The sequence below is a fragment of the Chiloscyllium punctatum genome, chromosome 9 (assembly GCF_047496795.1).
Source record: "Chiloscyllium punctatum isolate Juve2018m chromosome 9, sChiPun1.3, whole genome shotgun sequence".
Classification (NCBI taxonomy): domain Eukaryota; kingdom Metazoa; phylum Chordata; class Chondrichthyes; order Orectolobiformes; family Hemiscylliidae; genus Chiloscyllium; species Chiloscyllium punctatum.
This window is the reverse complement of record NC_092747.1, coordinates 120,037,931-120,065,028: the sequence shown is the minus strand read 5'-3', so window position 1 is coordinate 120,065,028 and position 27,098 is coordinate 120,037,931. Positions and strand designations below refer to the sequence as shown.

General features: G+C 39.2%; 1 protein-coding gene across 2 annotated transcripts in view; it reads left to right on the top strand.

The window, feature by feature from the left end:
• Window positions 1–26,132, top strand: part of LOC140481644 (ephrin-B2-like) — a 56,022-nt gene extending 29,890 nt beyond the window's left edge. Inside the window, exons 3-5 of one of the 2 annotated variants that reach the window (XM_072578160.1) lie at window positions 16,364–16,456; window positions 17,963–18,061; window positions 22,772–26,132. In XM_072578160.1, the coding sequence (XP_072434261.1) occupies window positions 16,364–16,456; window positions 17,963–18,061; window positions 22,772–23,184 (605 nt within the window). In that variant the 3' untranslated portion in view covers window positions 23,185–26,132. The remainder of the gene's footprint in view (window positions 1–16,363; window positions 16,457–17,962; window positions 18,062–22,771) is intronic. The other variant, XM_072578161.1, reaches the window with a different exon arrangement.
• The last annotated feature ends 966 nt before the right edge of the window (window positions 26,133–27,098 follow it).

Here is a 27,098-nt window from a genome sequence, read left to right as displayed (position 1 = left end):
CTGATAATGTAAACAATATGGTTATTATTTGAAGTGTAAAATAATTGCTCTGAAGTATATGTATTGAGGTCTGCTAGTCTATCTGAAAAACAAGTCTTTAAGAACAATGAACAATACAGCACAGAAACAGGCCATTCGGTGCTTAAAAATATACAAAGTATGACTTGCATATATGTGACAACCACAGTACATCCTAACGTGCTTCACATTCAATGAAATGGAGTCGCTTGTATGTTACAAGGCAGTCAATTAGATTGCAAGAATCAATTTGTTTTAGTTATGTTTGTTGAAGGATAAAGTATTGGTTATGGAAGAACTCCGTGCCTTCCTTCAAGCAGCACATGGAATATTTGACTCCCACTTGAGTGAGCAGATTGTCAATTCAATGACACTGCAGCACTGCCGTCAGTACTGCTTTGGAGTGCCTGTGTAGATCAGCTCCTCAAGTCTTTGGAGTGGAACTTAAACTCTAGTATCTGACTTAGAGGCAGGAAGGAGTATTATTACCAAATGACAAAATAAGTAAAACAAATAAAAATCTACAGATACCTGTGTCTGATACCTTTAAACAAAGGAGATAGGAGCAGGAGTAGGCCATTCAACCCCTGGAGTTGTTCAGCAGGATCATGACTGATCATCGAGCTCAATACCTTAATCCCACCCTCTCCCCATATTCCTTGGTCCATTTGGCTACAAGAGCTATGTCTACCTCCTTATGGAAAACGCATAATATTTGGCTTCAACCACTTTCTGCAGCAATGAATTCCACAGGCTCACCACTCTTTGGGTGAAGGAAGTTCCCCACATCTCTTGTTCTAAAATGTTTACCCCATGTCCTTAAACTAGGACCTCTGGTTCTGAAAATTCCCATCATCTTGAACATTCTTCCTGCATCTAACCTGCCTAGTTCTATTAGAATCTTATAGATTTCTGTGAGATCCCTCTTCATTCTTCTAAATTCCAGTTAGTATAACTCTTAGCTGACTCAGTCCCTCCATCTACATCAGTGCTGACATCTCAGGAATGAATTTGGTAACCCTTTGCAGCTGTTGCAAGAACATCCTTCCTCAGATAAGGAGACCGAAGCTTGCACACTGTATTCCAGGCGTGCCCTCACCAATCACTTGGATTTGTAAGTTGCTGGCTTGTTTTTCTGTGGAACAGTTGTTAATTGGGGTCAATTTTAACTCACTTTGCACTCCATTTGTCGAAATCAAATGTCAAACTTAAAGCAGGGGCTGTCTGATAGCTTTTCAACACCATTCCTTCCCCGTTCAAACTTTAAATTGTAACCAGCAAGGAAACCAAATCTAATTTCCCGGGTGCTATTGTAAGCATATACACAGGAAGCTGGAGCCAGTAGTGTTCTCATTTTTCTCATGTTTCTTTCTGACCTTCCTTGAAGTAGGAGTGTACCTTAGGGACCACAAGAAAACCTTAGGTTCCCTATATTTTCAGTTTCCTGCTTTCTCTCAACCAGGATTCCATTCCCCAAGAGCTTTTCCCGTGCATTAATCATTCACCTGGCTCCTTGATGGTAGCCTGCTGCGCTGGACGTTAATGAGCAGGTGATTGAAATCTCCCGGCCCAATGGCCTCTCTGGTCAGGTTATCAGTAAGTGGCATTGTAATCAGGTCCAGGTGCCAAAACTGGCTAAACCTTTCCACTGCCAATCCTTGCCATTCGTCTCTTTCCGTGTGAGTTAAAATTGAGCCCCATTTTGTTTCAGACTGCTAAAGAGAAAACATGGAGTCTCAGTGAAAGAGCGATAGAGACTTGTCTGATGGAGATTACTGAGAAATTGGAGACTTCACATTAATTTCTTCTTGAAGATGACAGTTGAAAACAAATGGAGAAATGCCCTTGTTTCCTTCCATGCCATTTCTCAACTTTGAGTTATTACTAGTTTTTTTATCAATTTGTTATAATGTTGAATGATTTTCCTGGTGGATATTGTTAGTTTTGAAACATAGACATTATGTTTAGTGGAACAATGTAGAGCTCAGAGTCTGAGTAGTGACAGAGGCAACAAATACAGCCATCTCGAGTATCACAAGGAAATATTCCATATTTAATTAAATGAATCCCACATCTTTAATTGCAAGGCATACACCTTGATCAGAAATGTTTTGCTCAGTGTTATAATGGTCACAGTGCCAAAGCTTTTGGTCATTTAAAAAAAACCTGAACTCTCCATAGTTAAGGAAATGTTCCAGAGATGCATTGGGAGTTGATTCATTCATCAACTGAAGATGACAATACAAAATTCTGATAAATACAAACATAATCCCATTAAATACAATGTAAAAACAGCTACATAATATCAATGGCAGTTAGTGTTGTACAAACATTATATTGTTGTCTTTGATCTGAAAATGTACGACAAACACATGTTTTATTGAAGCAGACAGGTGGAAAATTGCTCTAGATTCCTACCAAGAAAAGATTCGCCTTGTAAAGCAATAAGGTTCATGAATAGGGCACAAGCTGACTGTGGTACTTTATTAACTTTACTGGAGGACTGTTTATAGTCAAAGCAAATAGCTTCATGTACATCGTGGTTTTAAAACCAGCCATTGTGTGGGAGAGCGGTGTGTTTTCTCATTAGTTATGTTGTATTCCAAACTGTCAGTCGGAATTAACTCAGTGAATGTAGACATCGACTAACCAAGGGATGACCTTCTACTTAAAACAGTACATTCTGCCTGACTGGAGCGCACAGGGTAATCATTGGGTCATTAATATCATTGCTTATGTTTGTGATTGGATGGTTTTCAAAAGTGGAAATCATTGGACTGAAACAGGCTGATCTTAATGCTTTAGAATTATTTTTTGATTAACCCATTGAGGCTGCTCTTACATTTCGATCCCAGTTTCCCAAAAAGATTCACCCTGACTGGGAATCATGGATATGGAGAGGCCGAGTGTCTCTGTGGTTTTGTTACGTGGTTAATTTGGTTTTTCTTTTACAAATGGCAATGTGTGCATTTGGGTCCAAAGCAACAAAAATATTCAGTGGACAAAAATGTGGTCTTGCTTTTAGCCACGTGACAAAACTTCACAGGACTTAATGTATTCATCAAAATAAACTTGCTTCATTATTTACCCATTAGCTTTAAGCATATTAATGCATTCAATTTGAACAAGGAGAGATTAGCACTTATTCTGTCACCTCACACTGTAATTTCAGGTTTTTTATTTCAGAGAGAGATTATTTCAATAGATAATTTGTAAATGGAATCCTATTCTTAACTTTTAATCACTCTTTACTATTGTCCATCTATGAGAATAATTCAAAAGAAACCAAGGACGTATGAGCAGGAGTTGCTATGTGGCTGTCTGAGTTGACTCCACCATTCAATAAGATCCAGTTGTGGTCTCAACTTTCCTGTTCACATCCCATAATCCTTGACTCACTTGTCTATCAAAATCTACCTAACATAGCCTTCAGTACCTTCTGGGGAAGAGAATTCCTTATATGAATGGCCCTAAGAGAGAAAAGGTTTCTCCTCATCTCAATCTTAAAAGGGTTAGCTGTTATTCATATATTATGTCCCCTAGCTCTTGCCGCGTCAGCAGTTCAGTGCTGGATGAAGAATGCCTATGGATGACTACCTCAGTACAGCATTTAAGGCTCGCACATGGTCTGTTAATGGCCTCAATTCACCACTTCCGTAGTCACCCACCTCCTGGGGATGAGAAAGGTGGATAGTTCCCAACTGGGAAAACAGAGCAAGTGACCTGTGAGCTTTTGCTAAGTTTGCTTGTGGTTATGTGAGGATGGGGGTGGGAGGCTCCATTTGCCTCAGTCCTGGGGGCCTCTGGAGAGATGGATGGCAGGCAAAAGGTGGCTTTTGAAATCCACCTTCCTTCCCTTTCCCCTCGCACCTTGCAAGAAAAAGAAAGACAAACATACCCTTCTTTCCACTGCAGCCTCTCTGGGATGCTCTTTATAGTGGTAGTTCTTAGGACCCAGAAGCTGCTAGCCTCTGGTTGGTCAGCGACGTTGGGTAACAGGCTCAAGAGTGTCACGGTGCTTGATGAAGCGAGATAGTTACCCATGTTGTGAGCTGATAGGTGGGCGATCCAGTGAGTTAGCTTCCTGGTATGGGGTCAGTGTCATTATCTAGCAACTGACACTGAGAGAAAATATGGAAATATCATTGTCTGGGTGGGGTTTGAGATTGTGCGCTCTGGTCCATTAACTGGATTTTCGGCATTCACATAGAAGTGAGATTACATCTTAACACACCCCCTTACAGTGCCCCTCCCAGCCTCTCCATCTCAGGAACAGCTAGGCTGTGGTGTACTTAAGCTTAGCAGAACTCCTGCTAATTAGAAAAATGTAAAATATGGAATGAAAAGAGAAACACTGAATTTGATGTCTGTATCAGTTTGCACTCACACAGTTACAAGGCTGTTGCAATGTTCAGTATCCCATCAATACTGTCACATTCTAATGGTTTCTATTGCAATGTTATATGAGTGAGAGATGACAGTGATAGACAATGCAGTAGTCCTTTCAGTCAGCATGTGCTGTTGAGTAAGTTACTTCTACGATAGTTAGAATCACTCACTTGTGTTTGCCTGTTTATGTGTTTAATCGCAGTCCTTTGCATATACTTTGATGCTTCTTGTTTTCTGCCTTGATGAATCCTTCTCCCCCACTGACAATGTGGAACAGCTTAGACCCCAGAACTCTTCAGTTCCCTTTCTCATGCTGGCTGTGGTCAGTCAGCAGGAGTGTGATTGAAACAAGACATATGATCACTAGCCAGCCCTTCCCACCCTTAAAACGTGGCTGTTTATGTAAAATATTTAATTTAGCAGCTGAACCAAGAACTAACTGAATTCAGCCCAAATGCTGGGTGGTGGATTGGACAGGAGCTATGTTAAAAAAAGCACATTTCTGGAGGTGAAAGGTTCCCTCAAGCAACTCCCTTTAAGAATAAAAGTAGAACTCTCACTAATTGCGGGAATGAAACAATCATTGTCTCTCGTCATTATAGCCTAAAGACTAACAGATTTGAAGGGGGCCATCAACAACAGAATCTGTAGCTATTTAGCTATCATTCATGACCATGTGAATGATTTAGTTTGAAGAACAAGACTCTGTCAGGCTAGTTCAGACCAGGCTGGCAGGGTTTGACATAGTGCACAGCTGAGGTTTTAATATAATGCCCACATGGTGGATGCCAGGAGGTTCTAGGTCAATGATACTTCTCATTTTCTTACCAGCTGTGTGGGTTTCTGAGAGTCATGCCTAATAGTGACCTCCAGAACTGGAAGTCACTGTCAGGTCAGCGTGCCTAACACTGATCGCTGCGTATGGATCATGAGAAGCTTTGGTGCCCTCGGAGTGGTGCAGTTTTGAGCAAAGTTAAAAATCACACAACACGAGGTTATAGTCCAACAGGTTTATCTGGAAGCACTAGCTTTCAGAGAGCTGCTTCTTCATCAGGTGGTTGTGATGAAGGAGCAGTGCTTCCAGGTAAACCTGTTAGACTATAACCTGGTGTTGTGTGATTTTTTTTTAACTTTGTAACCCCAGTCCAACATTGGCATCTCCAAATCAGTTTTAAGCAAACATTGTCCCAGGCACCAGTGAGTATTTCACCACCTGCTAAGTGCAAGGTAGCAGCAGTCTGGAGGTGTGGTGCACACTTTGAGTTGCAAGCAAAATGTCACTCAAGCTCTGTGAAATTCCCCAAAACTGATGCTCAGCCAGTGTTTTTTTGGGAAAGTCAGCCCAGTTGTTCCATACACTATGTTTGTCACTTGTACACCCTGTGCAATGTCACCTGTATGCTTCCATCTAAATCTTTTGTTCTGTACATCCTATGATCTGCTCATAAACAAAGCTTTTCACTGTACTTCAGTATACGTGTCAATAAGCCAATCAATCAATTTATAAAATAAGATTGGCTTTTCAGGCTTGTCTGTCAGTGCTGTTTGCAAACTAACAAACCACAGTTGAAAGAAGCAAAACAGTACGTTGGAGCTGATAAGTATTACCTTTAAATTTCTCAAGTCCCAAAATGAAAATTCGGTTTGTTTGTACATGTTGCCAGTATTTGATTCTTCCTGAGAGCTACAGTAGATGTCGGGTGTTGTAACAGGCATGGGAAGTGTCCTTCTTACACACGTTCTCTTTGCCACAGGCAACATTTGAAGCTTGCATTTTCGAAGACAATCATAGCCCCTAGAATCTATGCTCATTAAATCGAGACACTCGAGTTTAAAGAATTCCTTGTCGTCCTTGAAGGACCTGGGCATAATGCAAGACAATTACTGCAGCGCTTGTTGCTTCCATTCCAGATAAGTGGCCTTATTGACGAAGGGAATGGGGGAGGTGAATGCTATATTCTCATGCTTGCCAGTAGAAGGTTAGTCTTTGTGAGCTGATTAGAAAAAAAACCTGCCAGCGTTAGGAATATTCATAGGCACCCACCATGCTTTTGTTTAACAGTAAAGGGAAATCTCCCAGATGGAGAAAGGCAACTGCATAAAACTTGACATGGCACTGACCTTTCCTGTTAGCTCAACAAATCAAGTTACCCCCTCCAAGCGGCCCACTGAGTTAGAGGCTGTGTGGTGTCTCCTAAAATAACGGGACAGGCGAAAGTTAGCAACTCCTCAGTGCATTCAGTTTTCTTGTTGCTGGCAATCTTGATTAGACTGGCAAAAGTTTTTCTTATCTAAAGGTAAGGTACCCCTTTTGAGATGCAACTAATCTGACATTTTTCCCTTTTTCACTTGCCTAGGAAATGTATAATCATATTTTAGAATGAAAAATATTGGATCAGTGCCGCTGCATTTTATGACAGTTAATAAGTGTCGTAACTCAAGGAGGCACATTAAAAAGTACGACTGACGCTGAATGTAGCATAATTAATTTGGCTGTGAAAGAAACATAAAATCTACTGATAGCTGATGTTTTATTAGGTGCATGACTAATTAACAGAAAGCATTAAACTAGAACTGCCTTCATTTGTGCCTTCCGCTGTCCTGAAGATACAGAATGGAAACCTGGTGCGTTTGCCACCAGTGGAGCTGAGATTTCATTACCATTCTTCAGCAATGTGTTCTATTCAGCAGTTCATCAGCAGCATGTAATCCAGTTACTCTACTTCCAGTCCTGATCTCTACAAAATCATCATCTTGGACCAAAGAGAACTGCATTTTGTGGAACGTACGAAGAAAAAGAAACGTGTTTTCTTTTATTCATCAGGGAAAAGTGAAAAGGAATTACAAGTGGTGCAGCTCAATGAGGTCCCTTTTCCACAGTCTGCTTTACAAAGGGCTGATTTCTGGGGGAGGAGCCCTTGTCCTTCCTACTCCTTGTTGCAGCAAGCTTACATGTTGCATTTGATTTATTTCCACCTTTTGTGTATTTAAAAAGCTGGACCATTGTCCTTGAGATGTCATGAGCAACTGATGTTAGATAAATAAATGCCGTTTTGCCTAGCCACACTTGATCTGTGATCCATAAGTCAATTTGATAGATTTAAGAACCCCATCAACTGCTGATCTGTGTCTTGAGGTTGACTTATACACAGAACTAATGGTTGATAGAATACCTACTACAGAAATTTGAACAGGGGTTGAGCTTTCTTTTTGTAGATTTTCTTGGGCAAATGAGCAAATACCATTTTTGAACTAATGTATAGTTATGGCTTTGCTGTTTTCTTAGCTGGTGTTATTTTTAAAGAAACTCATTGGTATATTTCAATTCCATGCCCATATAGGAGCAGCTTTGAATGTGGCTGTATAACTTTGACATCACAAATATTTGTCTTCTATGAATTGAGCCTGTTGCTAAGAGAAATGGCTTGTGTTAGCTTCCTGTATGGTCCCAGGCTCTGAGAAGCTCGGGGGGGGGGGGGGGGGGGGGGGATGGGGTGGGGGCTGTGGAGGTGATGGTGGGAGAGAAGGCAGGTTACAGTATTTTCATGATGTGCTGTGATCTGGTGTCCCGATCAAGTGTATGGAGCGCAGTGCAGTCCTGGTTGACAAGTGGACATTTAAACTTGTATTCTTCTGGCTCTGCTACTGTTATGTCTATCAGAAAAACCAAAATAGAAAATAGCCTTTGGGTCTTGGTTCAAAGAATAATGGACATGCATATGCAACGTGTGATGTTGTGCCAAATCAAAAATATTGGAGGAAATTAAAGCTGAAGGCCAAAGTTCTGCCTGTTTTTCATTTAGTGGCACTGCACAAAATGATGTGCAGTTCATTGCTTTTAAAATCATTTGAACAAATATTGTGATACTAACATAACCCTTGCCTTACGCTGAAAGTTGCAGTCAATAATGATTACTTAACCAGTTTGAATTGGTACCTGTTAGCATAGGAAACAATACTCTGGAGTAAATTCCTACTGAATGTGGCAACTTTACCTTAAAAAGTCAAAAGAAAATTCATCAGTCAGTAACGGCTGAAGTGGTGTTTTTGCTAATCAAATGTCCGACATTTGTTGCATTTCCAAGGTAGAAAGGAATCCTGCCATATGCTTGAGCCATCAGCAACTGGGAGGGGAGGTGGAAAATGTGTGAAAGATCAAAAGGACCTGCATTTATAATGTGATCTCCGTGATCTCAGAACATTTTAAACAATATTACAGCAAGTAAATACCTTTGTTTTGAAGTGGAGCAAAGTCACTACTGTAATGTAGGGAATGGGAATTAAACTGCACAAGGGCCTCCAACACACAATGAGGTAATGCCCAGATAACCAATTGGTTGAGGGATATGTGTCGGACCAATCACCTGAAATAACTTGAGTGCTGTTCTTCAAAGAGCACAGTTGGAATGATTTTGTTTACTTAAGAGATCGGACAGAGTCCGTGTTAAATGATTGAAAGATGCACATTTGTCAGTGCAGTACTCCTTCGGTACTGCAACGCCAATATAGATTTTGTGCTGAATTCTCTGGATTGGGGTGTGAACTAACTTTCATGACTCCAATGCAGGATTGCTACAGATTGAGCCACAGCTGATACCTTAGGTTGAAGAGAGCTGGTCCGAGCGTTGTGTTATTGTTCAGTGGATTTTCTTTTAAAGACTGGGTGCATGTGATCCGTGGAGATAATTGATCAAATGCTGGTTTCAGTCGGCCAGCTTGCAACTGGGAGCTTTCTGACAAAAGGACAAAATAACCATTGAGTGTGTGCTGCTGAGAAAAGATACATTTTGTCAAAGGGTTTGGTCTTCCACTCATCAGGTCAGTTTGTCAGGATACCAGTAAAGGGAATAACTGAGTTGCCTTGATAAGGGCAAGATGAAAAGTCTTGACAAAATGTGTCTTTTTTTTTTCAGTGATACACAAAAATAACAAAACATTGGGCAGAATCTCCAATTCGGTGCCACATGGATGTTATCAGAGAATTCATTTGAGAAAAATAGCTAAAAATAGAATACAAAAGCTGCAGGCTGACTCTACAGCTAGACATTTTCAAGTTTAATATTGTTCTTTTTAAAAAGAAAACGTCTTTTGTAATGCAAGCTATTTCCATTGAATGTTCTTTTCCTCTCCCGGACTTTCAGTTTTGAAATAATGTGAACTAGCTTGATGCTGATAACTTGTAAAATGAGGTAGTGTTTCCCCTGTGCTTATTTTTAGAGAGAGGCATGAACCTCTTTATTGTTTTCATTCAGCTCTTTCTTTAAAACACTTTTAAAACCTTTGTGTTCTGACCTCTTCTAATTAGCAGGGTCCATGCTGAATTCACAAACGCAGCAAATTGACCAGCAAATGTCTGGAAATAGAAGCAAGTTTAAGACTGCATTTATGTCTCAGCAGAGGATACAATAATTTGGCTATTCTGAATCAAGCAGAAGCATTCAAAACATCATTTGTGTTTGTCTTCTGTTTGTGAATTTTTGAAGAAAAAAAAACATGGTTGAATTTGATGTTCCCCATCAAGAAACCCCTGTTTACCAGCAGAGTGTGTGACAATATAGACACATATCCAACAGCTTGATCCATCATGTGATTAAAACGCAGCAATGTTACTGACCTGATAGACTAGAGGTAGCTAAGACCTGTGGAGCAGTCTCTAGAGAAGCAGCATAATAATGATCAAATGAAGACATATTAAAAAGTAATATTACTTCCCTTCCATTGGGCATTGGGAAAATATCAAATCCAGAAGCAGCACTTGTGTAAGTGCATTCAATTCTCCTCATTAATTCATGTCACCAACTTATTTTAAAATTGTGCACAATTTTGATGAGAACCCTGCAAGAGTGCCTATAGTCCTTGTTATTTTTGATAGATGCCGCAGCTACATAAACATTATGAAGCCAGTGGTGACATTGTTCTCCTTGGAATTATGATGCAAATCAGTTCTCTTCCCCCCCCCCCCCCGACTGACTCACTCCCCAGACTGAATGAAAGTTTCCATTCCTGACCTTTAAAACCACTTGGTTGCTATTAGGTCCTTGTGTGGACGGCTACCAGCATCATAGGGATGCAATGTAAAAACAGCACACTCTAGTTTAAAAAAAAACAGCTATTTTCATTTTAGAATACCTTAATATCTCCTACAGTAGCACATCAGATGGGTAATTTGTGTTAGTTTAAATGCAACCATGACTAAGACTAAAAGATTTTGTGTATATCTGATTGTTGGCTGGTTAACTTCATTCAGTGTTGCAAGCGATTGTCATTTAATATTTTACTCCACTTGAATAAAATGGCCAGGTTTTCATATATTGATTAAAAACATAGTCGTGTCCATGACAAGTATATAATTTCTAGCCTTGAGTACCATTTTTCCTCCCAAGAAGCTATTAAGATTTAGTTGGATGAGTGGGCTGAGACCTCAACCTGAAAATCTTGCATCCAGCTACTTCCTAACATTAAGTTGCAAAAACTGTGGAACATTATTTTGAAATGCTATTATTGCTGCACTTTAGCACTCAGCTAGCATTTACAACTGATGGATGGAATTCAAGTTTCCCATAATCCTACACAAAGTAGCCATAGAGTTAAACACTTCCAGGCCATACAATGAAGTATTCGTTTCAGTTTATGTTGACTGCAAGAATGTATAGTGCTACAGCTGAGAATGTGAAATATGGATTCTCCATAAGAAGTTTTCAAGATGCACCAGTGACACATTTTACCTTGTGCCATTGGCTGTGATGAGCTTGCTGAGACTGAGAACCCACAGAGGGTGAACTTACGGAGCTTGTTTTCAAAACTCTTTTCAACGATATGATGTGTTAAACAGTTGACCTGAGAGGCAGTCTGCTGTTGAAAAGTATTCTCAAGTTGGGCCGCAAATCTTTAAAAAAGAAGCGAGAGGTGGAGGGTAATGCAGCTGATGTTTGCTTAGTGATCACAGCCCGACAGCTGCACTCTGTTGGGAATACTTTGCACTCGCTTTTGTGTTTGACTTACACACATAGCTTTCAACAAGTGCTAATGACATGAAGCGCCTATATCCTGAGCATCATCAGTTGATTTCTGTCTTTTTGAGAATGTAAAGCGCGGCTTTGCAGTGGGAGGTTTTGCTTACAACTTGGCTTCATGCAGCTGAATGTGTGAGGGGATGGCTTGACAGCCCCTATGAATTTTTCAAATAATTTCTGCAAGCACCCTTGCCTAATTGTTTGATTAATTATGTGGATTGGGTTGTGATATGTCTCCAACTAGGACAGTCAGCCACAAGTCTTTGTATAATGTGAGTTTTTGAAATCATATTAGATATTTGTTCCCATCCCATTCCAAGATGTTTCATGAGGATTAAAGATTGACAAGTGGCACATCCTGTAAAGCAAACACAGTCGATCCTCTCAGGTGGTTGCAAGTAGAATTGCTCATTTCTTTCTTACGTGGCCTCCGAAAGTGTCAAATTATGCCAATAATTTCCACCAATAATTCTTTCATGCATTTTGAATAGAGATCTAATCAAGGTGGTCGCTTTGCATACTGGCACCCTGAACAGACCACTGTCATGTGTATCTGCCTGCCCCCATTACACAGCCAGTAAATGATAACAGCTTAAGACATGGACTTCAGACACAAGTGCTGGAAATCAGAAACAAAAGCAGAAATTCTGGGAACAGCTCATCAGGACTGGCAGCATTTGCCGAAAGAAATGAGAGTTAACGTTCTGGGTCAAACTGAGAACTGAGGAGGGCTTCAGATTGTGGCCGTGGTACCAGCTTCAATAAGAGGAGGTTCAACAAGCTCTTTTAGAGAAGAAAGAGCAGAAATGTGTTCAGATGGCATGGATGAATAGAGGGATAAGAAGGAAAAAGATAATCATGAAATCAAATAGCATCGCAAGCATTTAAATGCATTTGTCTGAAATTTAGTGGAGCTGAAAACAATTAATCCTGGGGAATGCCTTATCTGAAAGCAGTTTCAGACAGAAAGAATGCATGCAGGTGTTCCAAAATAATTTGATGGGTAATAAATCTGAAATAAAGAGCAGACACATAAAGGATGCATCAAAGCTCAATTTAAAATAATTCAGCATTGCAACTGCTTTTAGTTGTTCTCTTTAAGTCTTGTAAAATTGTTTTGAATGAACACGTTCAGACATGTTATAATGCACCTTTAGAACAGATGGGACTTGAACTCAAGCTCAGGAACACTTTCATTGCACCACAAGACATTTGTTAAACATTTCAAGGGAAATAATATGCAGGGTAGGAAGCACCTGGAATTGAACTGGGGATTTGCATGATTTTCAGGTAGATGCTCTACTATTGAGCTCTGATGACTTCCTTCTTTCTAATTTATATGATATTGTTACATAATTCTGTATCACACTGCAGGGTGATCTGCCATAACTTGCAGGTTTTACATTGTTCAACACTCATTTGAGGGCTTTGCCCCAGTAAATGGGAAATCATGTTTTAATTATTCATTCTTAATTGAGTTTTTTTCTGGTCATGTGCCTATGGATGCCCTTTAGTGGCTCAGTTCACTACCCAACCTATCACAACTGACTTCAGTTAAGAATTGTTCTTTTTTAACCTGCCACACAGGATCTCTGTGTCAAAATTTCTGTCAGTGCTGCTTTTAATCTGCTGTTTGCTTATGGTCTATTTTGCTTAGAATATACAAATGCCAATTTGCACTAATGCCTCTGCATCTCTTTATCATTTTTTTTCTTATGGTGCAGAATCTGGTATAATTACAGTAGTTCAGCTGGCTGTAGACAGACAGAACCAATTTAACAGCTATATGCATCGACAGAGGGTGCACCTTCAGCTAATTCCTGACCCTTGCTTATCTACTAGTAAAGGAGGCTAACACCTGCATTAAATTAGCACTACATCAATGAAATGAGCTAAAATCTGATCTGTTGTGTTGTGGTGATATTGTCTCTATTTCTGAACCAGGAAACCTGGGTTCAAGCCCACTTGCTCTAGACGTGTGTCATATCATTTGAACAGGTTGGTTAGAACATATCGAGAAGTGGGCTAAACATACCTGTATTGCCAAAGCAAATTTTGAGCCTGTGGTCATTATTCTTTATATTTCCTATACTGTCAGGAGTTTAGAAAAATAAGATGTGCTGTTATTGAAAGATATAAAATTCTCAAGGGGCTTGACAATTAGAAGCTGGGAGTATGTTTTTGTTGGCTGGGAAAACATGGGGTCACAGACTCAGAGTGAAAGGTCGACCATTTAGAATTGAAATGAGACAAGTTTATTTCCCTCAAAATGTTGCTGGTCTTTGGAATTCTGTTGCCCAGAGAGAAATGGAGGCTCACTCTTTGGGTATGTTCAAGACAGAGATAGGCATAGTTTTGGGCACTGAGAATCAAGGGATGCAGATTTAGTATGTGATGTTATGATAGAAAATTAGCCATGATCTTATTGATGTGTGCTGAACTTCTGCTTCTATTTTTTTACATATTTATTAAATGAATTAAGAGTATTAGTGCAGTTCTTGAAAGCATGATTTGGATGAATTCATGCATGTACATTCAGAGAGTATCAAAATAATCTTCACTCACAATCCAAAACAAAATGACTTTTACTTTTGTTTTAAATTGTATTTTTTGTTTGAACAGTGAACAGTTCCATCATTGTGCCTTGAAGGTGTTAGTGTTTGGAAGGAAAATTAATTAATGTGTGTTGATACACTTATTGACCCTGGGTACTTCGTCAAACTCATAACATCAACCGTATGCATTAATTCATCAACACTATATTATCAAGCATCCTTCCCATCACTGCAGTATGCAGAATGAATTCTGTATTTATTATTGTCACCAGTTAACAGTGCAGTGTGGTACCCACAGCATGGAATAAATTCCCACACCAGCTGAGATTACTATAAAGGATTCTCCTTCTCAACCTCTCCCCTTGCCTGAGGCATGGTGACCCTCAGGTCAAACTACTACCAGTCCTCTCTCTCTCTCATGAGAAAGTGACCCTATGGTCTGGAAAGACCATGTCAACTTTACCTTTTAACAAGTATATAACCAAGGTTCCATTTGCCTTGTACCTAAGCACGAAAGATCTCACAGCACTAGTTAAAGAAGCGTAGGGACAGTGTCTTTGCCAACCATGGGCCAATATCATTTAAAGACAGATGACTTGGTTATTTATTTCATTATTGTTTATGGAAGCTTGCTGTGTACAAATTGGCCTGCACATTTATCACATGTCAGTATTGACTACATTTGCGAAAGATGCTCGATAAATACGAGTTCTTTCTGTTAATCGTGCATTTAAAAAAGAGATAAATCAGAGTTAAAATGAAATTTTTAACTTTATCAGTATTGATTTAAAAAAAAACAAATGAGCGAAATTTGTTTCAGAATGACTAGCACATAATGTAGTCTTTTAGATTAGCTATTCAGACTTTGTAGCATTTATTCTACTCTTGTGGCTATTTCTGAAACTGTATGGTTAGTAAACTAATGTTTGATCCTGTCTGGAAGCCACAATCTTTTTGAGACTCTCAAATATGTTGATTTATTTGCAATTTCAATAATCAAAGCACTGAATGAATTACATTGCAACAAAGTTTAATTTTGGTTTCGGAATGATTTTCGAACAGCTAATGGTGTTTGGAATTAGTTTCATAGCTTGGTTTTCCTCACTTAGCTATTGCTTGTGTACATCTGTAACCAAATGACCAGGTGGTGCAACAGAGATAGCATCTTTATTACCAATTTCAGAGCCCTGCGTTTGTTCTTCTATGTTTGCAAGTTGTTTTAACAGTGATGTCCTTGGTGTTTTCTAATCAGTTATAAAAACCACTTCCAGCATTGACAGGCGTGATTTACACACAAAATTGCTTTATGTCATTGATTTTTCCATCTAAAAGCCATATGTCTCCACAATTCTCCAAACCTGTTGATGTGGTGCCACATTACAAGCCTATTCTTAAATGCTTTTTAGAAGATTAGACTGAGAGCTGAGAGATTACTGTTGCCTTATGTGAAGGGGAGAGAAGGGCAGCACAGTAGCTCAGTGGTTAGCACTGCTGCTTCACGGCACCAAGGCCTGTGTTCAATTCCACCCTCAGGTGACTGCCTGGGTGGAGTCTGCATGGCTTTCCTTCAAGTGCTATAATTTCCTCCAAAGATGCACAAGCTAAGTGGATGGGCCATGGGAAATTGACCATAATGTGCAGGGATAGCTGGGCTTGCCATGAGAAACGCAGGGTTACAGAGGTGAGTAGGGTATGCTCTTCAGAGGATTGGTGTGGATTCAATGGCCGAATGGCCTGCTTCCACACAGAAGGGATTCTAGAAGCAGGAATTGGAAGTACCAAATAAATGATTGATTATCCATAATTCCTGAGGCTCGTGATGTTAGGTGGCTATTGCAGGATGTGTCTACGCTGATGTTAGTAGGCTGGGAATGACAACGCCTACGGACTTGGTGATGGAGGCTGGGACTGATGATGCAGACCACCCCTCTCTTGCCGTATCTGTTGAACAGGTCTCCTGAGGTCATCACTGCTTCACTGCACATCAGCCCTCTCCAGCCACCACACTACTTGCTGGAGTTGACACACCCCCAGCCACTTCTCTTAAATGCAGGCCTGTGTCCCTCGTACTCCCCAATCATCCTGTCTCTATAGCTTCCAGATAAATCCCCCCACCAGCTCCTGTCTGTTCTCACCTCCTTCCCCTTCTCACAACTCCTGGTTACCCAGATCCAGAGGCTGGTGTTATCAGCTGACCATAACGCTGAGCATGATTGTTCCTCCAATGGTTTTGGCATTCACAACAAATGCATAAAATGTTCCAGTGTTCAGCCTTGTGGCTGATATTGTAATACATAACCTGTGATAGTGACTTTGTTCAGAGAGTACCTTTCTGCGGACTCTGTCAGATTGAATTTTGATGATCATGCTTTCTTCTCCTTTCCTTAGCAACATCAAATGGTACTTTGGAAGGCCTGGAAAACCGAGAAGGTGGTGTATGCCAGACCAAAGCCATGAAGCTTATAATGAAAGTTGGACAAGGTAAGAACTACATCCTTTTTCTCAAAGACAAGGCCGAGAAACTGTTCAAAATCATTCTCACAATAAGGCACAACACAGTCTGTTCATTACTGTGGGGATCTGTCCACATCAGCAGTGAGGAGCGCCTAATGGATACCCTGCACATTTCTGTAGTCTTGGAATCAGTCTGTAAATGAACTTCCTTAGGATGTGGGTGCAATTATAATGTTTAAACGACATTTGGATAGATACATGAAGATGAAAGATTTGGAGGGATATGAGCCAGGAGCAGGCAGGGGAAACTAGTTTAGTTTGGGATTCTGTTCAGCATGGACTAGTGGGACCAAAGGGTCTGGTTCTGTGCTATATGAGTTTACGACTTTGTGCATAAGGATTAGAAGTGATCTATGAGCTTGCCCTAAATTTTAATCAATATTCACACTGTAAAAGGTTTTATATGTATGTGACATATTGATCAAATGGGACTCTTGTACTTAGAATCACAGAGCACAAGAGACCATTCAGTCTACTTCTTTAAAGGCAGTGAAACCAAGGCAAAAAGAAACCAGTTGAGACTGTTCCACTTTTAATTATTGGCAATATAACTTTGCATTTTCCAGTTATCTAAAGATTTGAAAAAGAGTTGACCATTTTAAAAGAGTGGAGATGATACAATACTGGCTTGCATTTATCATTATTCATAATGCATTAATATGAAGTGGATTTGCTCAAGAATGAAGACGTTTGGTTAAATGTCTTGCATGTAGCTATTACTAACAAGATTCCTTGTAATGATGCTTGATGGTTATTGAAAATTAATTCTATTATGCTTACATTAATTTTTAAATAGTGTGTGCATTGATGTTGTAACTTTCCCACTCAACTTGTTTCATGCACTTGTCATGTTAGTGTAGTGTCCACTTATTATTTTTCAGCATCCACAATTTGATTGAATTATCATCTAGAAAAGCTTTGCCTGATAGTGGTTAGCTTCTCTTTAGCTGTTGCAAATACTTGAGTGGTCAGCATTTAAAATTGTCGAGTGTCTGCAGTTTTATTATGCTTAGTCCAGGCCAAAGAGAAGGTCACTTTAAAAACTGCCTAGTGCTTCAGAGGAACTTAGAAACCAAGCATGGCAATGCTGCTGCAAAAATTAAAGTTTTAAATCACTTTGTTATCAAAATGCATTGCAATTAATTGCTCATCACCTTGGATTTTGTCAGGACAGAAATTATACTTTTCTATAAGTAGAGGTTCTGCTGATCCATTTGGTTAAGTCCTAAGCTGAAACAAAGATGTTTGCTGACCATTGCTGTCCACCAAAGTAGCTTCCAAGATGTTAAACCGATAAAACTAAAGGCAAACTGATTTCACGCCAATCATGGCACCTGGAGTCTGCGATACTTTAATGTGAGTTGCTCGAGCGATAACGCATCAGTATTGAGGGATGTTCCCCTTTGTCTGACTGATGAAGGTAACTCAACCTTGCAGTTAGTAACTGAAACAACCTTTTTAAAAACTTTTTAGATGCAAATTCTGTGGGACGAAAAGAAAAATCAACCAGAGCTCCTGAAAAAGAAGGGGATGGCATCACAACCAAGCCCACCCAAAAGACCGAGAGTGAAGGTAACCATCTAGTAGAAGCTGATTATAAGGAAGATACCTCGCCTGTGAGCTGAAGTTGTGGAACTTCTTGTACCTGCCTGAAAGCCCACGTCATGGGCGAATGAAACATGAAGGTCATTGGCACAAATGACCAAATGGCAGGACTCCTGGTCTCTCTGGCGATTCTGTGACAAGCACTACTCCTGTGTGAGACTTAAGTGCATCTTTATATGAGCCGTAATTGTTTCGCTACTTAGTTTGGCTCAGTTTTGTATGTATGTGACGTATTGATCAAATGGGACTCTTGTACTTAGGTTCACAGAGCACAGGAGACCATTCAGTCTACCATCCTTGAAAGATCTAATGAATTAGTCACATTCTTGTGCTGTTTTCCCCACAGGTCTGCAAACATTTCCATTTCAAGTACAAAACCAAATCCCTTTTGAAAGTTACTGTTGAATCTACTTCTTCCATTCTGTCAGGCAGTACATTTTAGATCATGAACTGCTACTTTTAAAAAAAGTCTCCTCTCTTCTCTGGTTCTTTAAGCTATGATCTTAAATCTGTGTGCTTTGGTTACCGATCCTCTTGTGAGTGGAAACAGTTTCTCCTTATCTGCTCATTCATAATTTTGAACATCCCAATTAAATCTGCCCTTAACCTTCTTGGCTTTAAGAAGAATATTAACAGCTTTGCCTGTCTCTCCTATGAACTGAAGTCCTTCATGTTATCACTCTCGCAAACCTCCTTTGCATCTTTTCTAAGGCCTCGACTTCCCACCTAAACTGTGCTGCCCAGAATTTGACAGTCATCCATCTAAGACTTACTTATGAAGGTTCAGCATATCATCTTTACATTTGTTCTTTATCCCTCTGTTTACAAAGCCAAGAGACCTATGTGTTTTCTTAATGAATTGTCCTCCCACTTTCAAAGACTCATGGATGTGAACAACCAGCCTCTCTGTTCCTGCACCCTTGCAAAATTGTACCACTTTATCTTACATTGCCTCCTCACTCCTTCTCCCAAATTGTATCACTTTTCACTTTCCTGCATTAAAATATATCCAACATGTGTCTGCCTATTTTGTCAGCCTGACAGTATTCTGGTGAAGTCTTTTCATAACCTGTTTATTTGTCTAGTACTTTTGAGTTTTGTGTTAGTTGTCTTTGAAAATTTACCTCCAATACCTGAGTCAAGGCCATTATTATATATCAAAAAGAGCAGTTGTCCTAATATTGATCCATGGATGAATATCACTGCTAACTCCTCTGCTGTTTGAAAGACATTCACTTAACTATGTTTTGTGTTTTGTCACCTTAGTCAATTTTGTGTCCATGCCATCTTTCTATTATCCCATGGGTTTCAATTTCGCTAATAATTCTATTATGTAGCAATGTAAATCACACCATTTACCAAGTATATATGCACAGCTATCTACATCAATGGTACTTTGTTTCATTGAAGAATTCAATTATGTTTTTAAGGCACAGTTTGACTCCAACAAATCTGTGTTGGTTGTCATTTATCAGTCCATGACGCTTCTATATCTGGTGCATCAACTGTTTGGGACAGCGACCCAGATGTTTAGTTATCTGAGATGGCTATTTGTGGTCCAATCCAAAAAAACCCCTCCTAAAAAAGATCACAGGGTTCTTTTAAAACATAATATTTTAATGAAGTGAGGGAAGTAGTACTTCACAAGACATTCAGCAGACCTGAAGGATGAAATAGCCATCTGTGCCATTATATGATATCCATTAATCTGGCGATAACTTCAGTACTCCCCGATAAGTTTTCTTCCATCTCAAATTAGGGCTGTGACAAGCAATATGAGTCCACCACTTTCACAAGACAGCTACAGTGTGATTGTAAACCATAGTGAGGAATTGCTTTTAAAGCGTCTAGAATTGTCATGATTCGTGTCATTTTCTGCACTTGGATCAATTATGTCTGTAACAGTAATTTCCAATTTCTTGCCGAATTCTTGACAATCTCCTTTTACTCCTAATCCTTTAGACTTTCTCGCTGTCCTTCTACATTGCTGAAAAAATGCACAATGACGTAGCCAGATTAAAATGAAAGAATTTAATATTCTAATTTACTTGCTCGGGAGTTTGGATTTTGAATGATTCCAGATGTTTGACAGATAATGAGAGCTTCTATGTACTGTGCTTACAGGAGAAGGAAGCCTTTAATTTCTTCCTGTTCTTCTTCCTTGCTGTGTCAGGCTAACACTCAGCTGCAGCTTACAAGAATCTGTTTAATGTAACTGTGATTGATTTTATCATATCTGTTAACGTGCCTTGCTTTGCTTCAGCTTTGAGAGACTGTTATAGGCCTGCTAAGTAGAATATTTTTTCAACAAGGCTAGCAATGCTTTGAGCAGCAGAGGGGAGGGCTAAGACTGGATTTTACAATTTCTCAAACCTGTGATTCCCCACAGGGATCTGTTTATTGTTTCAAGAATATAAATCTATGTTTCAGACCCACGAACTTGCTTTACATTAGTGTGCTAGAAAGTAAACCATATTTTAGATAAAATACTACCCTACATTTTTGTGTATAGCTGGAATCCAGTCAGCTTGCTGATAAATGCAGTGCCTGTCATTATTAGTTTTATTTTTTATTGTCGGTATAAAGTACTCACATACATGTGGGATTGATTCTTGTCCTGTAACTCAACCTTGGCAGCATGGCAGAATTCCATTTCTCAGGCCTTTATATCAGCAAATTAAATCAGTTCATTTGCAAATTGCTTCGTTCCAGGAAAGTAATTGTTGACCGGTAGCAGTGTTTGTGGTTACCTCAGTAATTACACTGGGTCCATGTCAGAAGAGTCGTGATATAAAGTCGGTAGCTCTTTAACCATAAGGACAATTCAATGTAAATTGCAACACTGGTGCCTTGAAAAATACAAAAGTAAAATATTACAAATTTTAAACAAGCACTCAACACGTCTGGCAGGATCTATGGCGAGAGAAACAAAGTTAACAATTCAGGTCAATGACTTAAGGTCAGAAGATTTAGTAGAGTTATCAGGTCAATCTATTAATTTATTCAAATAGTACCATTTTGTGTCATGACTTATAAGAAAGATCTCTCTACCTTCTCTGTTTTGCCAAATCTATTTCATTAATGTCATAGTGGTCACTGGTGTTCTGCATTTTCCAGTAGTGAGGGCAGTCTCTTGATTGCGTAAGAAAATTGTAGGTTTCTGACTGTACTTTTTCTGGAAAAAGTGTGATCTGATTTCATTGCTGAAGCTTGAATTTTATGACTATATACCCCATTATTTGGATTCTACAGGTGGAAGTAGTTTCTCTGTATCTACCCTGTTGAATGCTTGTATAATTTAAAAAGATTTGATTGAAACACCACTCAATTTTCCAGACTCTTGGATACAAAATAATTTCTTTTGGGAATCCTTTATTCACTTAATCTTTCTTCATCCTTAAAATATTTGAAAAGTCAAAAGATCATATTTTGTTTTCTGCCTTGCTCTTTTCAGTTCAGCATTTTGACTAGTTTTTACAGTAAATAAACACTGTGGACTCTGTACCTCACCCCCAGAATCTTCCTCAATTTCAATGAAACCAGTGGAGAAGTGTAGCTGATGTAACATACTCTTCTGGGAGTACATCACCTGGTTACCTTCACAATCCATTCAAGTGCACCAGGTTATGGGAATTGGAAGTGGAGACACTTACTTGTAACAAAATTTTCCAAAGTAGATTTGGAACAGATCCAACATGACAAGGGAAAGAGATTACCAGTCAAGTGGATTTACAAAGATGGAATATAATTGTCAGTTACAAAGTTCTGCTTTACAAGGAAAAAATGCCATATAAATTAATTTTATGGTCTGTTACATTTGGAACTGTAAGTTAGATAAAGACAAGTCTTCTGAGAAAAAAAAAGAAATCTCAAACACATAGTCCTATTGCTGAATGAATAGTCTGGCTTGTTTATCAGCATATGGAATGACTAATACATTCAGCATCAGCAGCAAAGGGGCTGTAGCTAGTCAGACAGTATGACTAGGGATAATTGTCTTAAGGATTTACATTTTCTTACTCTTCCCATACTGCCTCAGGCAAGCCTGCATCTGTTTTAAGTGAAGCTGTCAGCTCCATTCTGCGTTGCTGACTGATGAAGATTTATTCATAAAAACAAGGTCCAGGGATAATGTGTAGGCATACGTCATTTTAAATATTTATCTTTGCCCACTGGTATCTGTGTTTGGCTAACCAGGGGATAAACTCAATTACCAAAGCTTCGTTTTTTTACTGAAGACCAAATTCCCTTTGTTTTGGTGGACTGTTCAAAGTCAATTGATATATTAAAGGAAGTATGCAAAGTATTAATTTAGTAATTATTTCACATTAATATATTTTCTCTGCAAAGCTTACTTCCATCAGCAACATATCTAATGGAGGTGAACCTGACAAAGTTCAGCACTCTGAAAGCTTGTGATTTCATATAAATCTGTTGGACTATAACCTGGTGTTGTGTGACTTCTGACCATATCTACTGGTGGAATCACTAAACCTGCCTTGTAGTGCACAGATTTCTGGTTCGCTGATTCAAATAATATCAAACCGGATGACCGAAAGTATTCATTCTTTGGAAACTGCACCCTCAATTATTTTAATCGTGGGAGAGAAGTGGTTATTTTAAAGGGCTTTTTGTTTTGAAGAATCAAATTATTCAAACAGTTATTTTTGTTTGCAGGTGGGACACGCTCATTGAGTGGTGAGAATAAACCTTCGACTGCGCCTAGAGACCCGGACCAGGGGAGATTCCTCAGCCCCGATGTGGCCCTATTTGCAGGCATTGGATCTGGATGCGTGATCTTCATTATCATCATCATCATGTTGGTGGTCCTCCTGCTGAAGTACAAGAGACGACACAGAAAGCATTCCCCGCAACACACCACTACTCTCTCCCTCAGCACATTGGCCACCCCCAAAAGGGGAGGCAACAACAATGGCTCCGAACCTAGTGATATTATCATTCCATTAAGGACTGCGGACAGCGCTTTCTGCCCTCACTATGAAAAAGTCAGTGGAGACTATGGACATCCTGTGTATATAGTTCAGGAGATGCCACCACAAAGCCCAGCAAATATATACTACAAGGTCTGATCTGCCAGAACTGGGGCTGGTTTGGGATCCTGGAGAAAATTTTTTGGCTTGTTGCATACCTGGGTCTTCTGCTGAAATTAGTGGTGACTTTTCTTTGCACCAGGATTGACTTCAAATGTGTAGGAGATTTAAAGGGGAAGGTGGAAACTTGCAGGAAATTCAGCTGAAGAGAGAGTTGGTTAGTGTGTATGATGTGTAGGAAACTGCTTACAAATAACAGGAGCAGCAAGCCGGAGAAAAGTTGAGTTAGGGACTCAACCAAACTATTCCACCTTTTGCTCTTACTATTAATTTCTGGACCATATGCTTAAAACATACCAGAAAGCAAGAGGCAAAGGGATGTTTGAACTATCTATCACTGTATTTATAATTAGTAACATTTTAAGCTTTGGATATTCAGCAATAGAAAATAGTCAGTCTCCACTTTCCCTGGACTGTTATCTTTTATAATAACCGGATTTCATAAATCCACCTCTGTTGGTCTTCTGTACTTTTGGTTTTTATTCTGTCTCCTTATTTTCTTGTTACCAGTATTACTTGTTAACTTGAAGGCCTCTTTGCCTTCAAACGCGATCACTGTAACATCAGGAAATTTCTAAAAAGTACCGTAACATTAACTTGAATCGAACATCCCAGTCACCAGTGGTAGTGCTCAGTATAAAGCAGCCAACTTTAAGCAGTCATACAGAAAGTGATACATTATGTCCACATACAGGTAGGAGTCCCTCCAGTCATACATAGCACATGACGGCCAAGAACAGGAGACCATGTTCACCTGTGACATTTAACTGCATTTGCAGTTGTATGCTGCTGCCTTTTTGAATCTGAGAAGCAAGTGTAGAGGTAGGTTATTTAGGGAGCACTTTGGTACTAAAAGTTCCAAGATGTAGGCTGTCGACATGGTGACAAGCATGTAAGGCTGCACTTTACATGAACTAAAGTAATAACAAAACTGAATTAGAGAAAGAAAGAGAAATGAAAGCCCTCCATCTGTGTGGTGCTTTACTGACACATTAAAGGGGAGAGCACACATCAGTGATAAAAGGCAGGAGTGGCACTAGTGACGATGCTTTTTAAGAACAGTGTGACAGTGGTACAAACAAACAGTCTGAGGAAATATACTGCCTTATGGTTTGATTTATATGAATAGACTGTGGAGCAGTCTCTGAATTACGTGGTACAGCTTATCACTGTGGCTGAAATACTGCTGCAGTTTCCTTTAAGGCCTTATCCTTGGAGTACTATTGAGACAAAAAAAAAATCAAGTATTCTTCATTTAATGGAGAAGGGAGAAGAAGTGATCAGAAACCAGACCCATGAAGCAGAATATTGTGGGCCAATTGTTGTAGTAAGCATTGCTCTGTAAGAACGCACAGAGGGCAAATGAAGATCATTTGAACATTAGTCTGTCTGGATGGTCATAACATCGCCATAAAACATTTGGACACTTGCTGCTGGGAATGGAATCATGTTTCCATAAATAACAAATACAAAAATAGAGTCATCATAAGACTTCTTAAGGAACAAAAGCTGGGAAATTGCTCCTGCTTTTTATTTGCAAGAATTGGAGGGCTTTCCAGCCTGGATCTATTTAGTTTACATGTAGGCCTAATTTTTAGAAAGCAATTTTCTTAAACTAATATCAATCAGTAGTAGCCTGGCACTGGGAAATTTCATTCCAAGATCATCTTCACTCCTGTGGTGACGTGTAGTGCAGGCTATGTATTAGTTATTGCGTGACACTGTCCAAACTGTGATATCTTGTAACTTAAAATTCAAAGAGTGTGCAGCATTAGCTGTTGGAAAAGACTGGGCTGAGGAATCCCAAGGCTAACCTAGAATGGTCGTCCAACCTAACTCTTGAGCCTAAAATTTACAGTGGCGACAAAGGTGAAACAGTTTGCGTGTACTTAAATTGTTGCCGTGGCAATTAAGTACATTATCTGCACATCCGATTTTTCACCATTTCCATGTAAAATGTATTTTTATAGGCCTTCAATACAAGAAACACATTAGCAGAGACACTTCTCAATTATATAGATTTTGTTTGTTCTTTATGAAACACTTCGTGGGTGATCTGTGCCTGACTTTGTTTTCACTTTAAGCCAGACTCTGAAAACAACAAGTTTCCAATTTTGAAAAAAAAAATCCAGCGCGGGGAGTTATGGGATGTCTGGTTTGTAAAATGTGCAGTGGTTCCATGTCCGATATAGAGTAAGGCACTTTATTCAGATCCCATATAGTTTGTCTTACTTACCCTTCCTTGCCAGATGAATGTCACTGCAACTGCCTTTGCAGAAGCATTCGTTCCTATCACCTGGTTTTAGAATTTGCACCACACACTACACCGAGGCTAGTTGTGAAGAAGCTGTAAATATGTGGAATATTTTAACGTACAACAATTTGGGCAGGGAGGGAAGGGAGAATTAAAATAGCCTTATTCACCTTTTTAGTAACAGAATTTCACAGCAGAGCATGACTTAATTTTCCTTAAAGTAAAATGTCTGTGTAAATAGAAGATTTTTTTTAAACAAATTCTAAGGAGGATGTTTTGTATAAAATCTGAATTTTTTGCAATGTATTTTTAGCTATAGCTGGTTTTCAAAGCAGTGTCATCCTTTGCACTGTTTAAAAATGGAGAGAAATGAAAATTGATAAGGTTACCAAATTGACCGCTGCATATTTGTGCCATGAATATTTATTTAATTGTTTCTTCGTCCAGTTTGTACACACAGTATTAAGCTTGCTTTATAAATATTGAATGTTGCTTTCTCCTCATTTTCCCCTTTTCATCTGATTTTTCAACCTTTTTTTTCCTGAAACTGACTTAATTTTCACCTTCACCCTCCTGCAGTCCAAGGAAAAATGAACAAAATTAAAATCACATTCCATAAGTCTGTTACAAACTGAAATTGTTTTTAAATAAAAGACTTTTTTTCCTATGGAAATTTGCCTGAGGTTCATTTTTTTTTTCTCCTCCTTATACTTCCTGAAATCTCACAAAACAAAGGTCTTTTAAAATGGCTCATTACGTTTCAAATAAAATGCAGGAGATTGAATTATGAAGTTGTGTTTTCAGTGCCCCAGGGTTAGAGAGAGGGAAAAAACAGCCAGTGTTCCAATTTCTGACCACTAACATGCTGAAAGCATACTTGTACATGTTAAATGAGCAGATGACTGGATTTGGCTGTAACATCAAGTGCCTGTTGACACTTATCTTTGAAGTTCATACACAAATCATCAACAACTTGCATTGATGGGAGTGCCTTCAGTGTAGAAACTGCTCGACAGAGACCCAATCAGAAGAAAAAGTGGACCCTGAGCCAAAGAAAGGAGGGTTGGATGCGACGTGACTAAATATTTGGTGCAAGATGTGGGCTTTAAGCAGCATCTTGCAGGTGGACAGTGGCTGGAAGATTTAGAGCCTTGCAGCATGGAAACAGATCCTATGGCCCAACTCATCCATACCAACCTGGTTTCCAAGTAATTCCAGAGTATGGGGCTTTAAAATTTGGAAACCTGAGCAGGATGCCATAAAATAATAGCATAGTCAACAAAGGAAATTGTTGATTCTTCTTGCTGTTTGCTATCAATGTGTTGGGACATATTTGTGAGGTCTCTCCATAATTGCCAATCTGATAAAAATAATGGATAGAAATAGCAAGATGTATGACTCAGTTCTTCATGATATCGCAGCATGTTCCAAGGAAGGACATTAATCAGGAGAAAGCTAAAAAAAAGGCTTGTTTTTATGCAAGTCTTCATGGAATATATTCTTCTACTTTCTGGTTGGGAATGTGACTTGTGAAAAGCTTCACAAGAATAATTAGAGTCTTTTTGAGGATGTAGGTAATAGGCTAGTTCCAGGGAGGCCATTTAACATCATAAACTTGTATTTTCAATGTGGCTTTCAA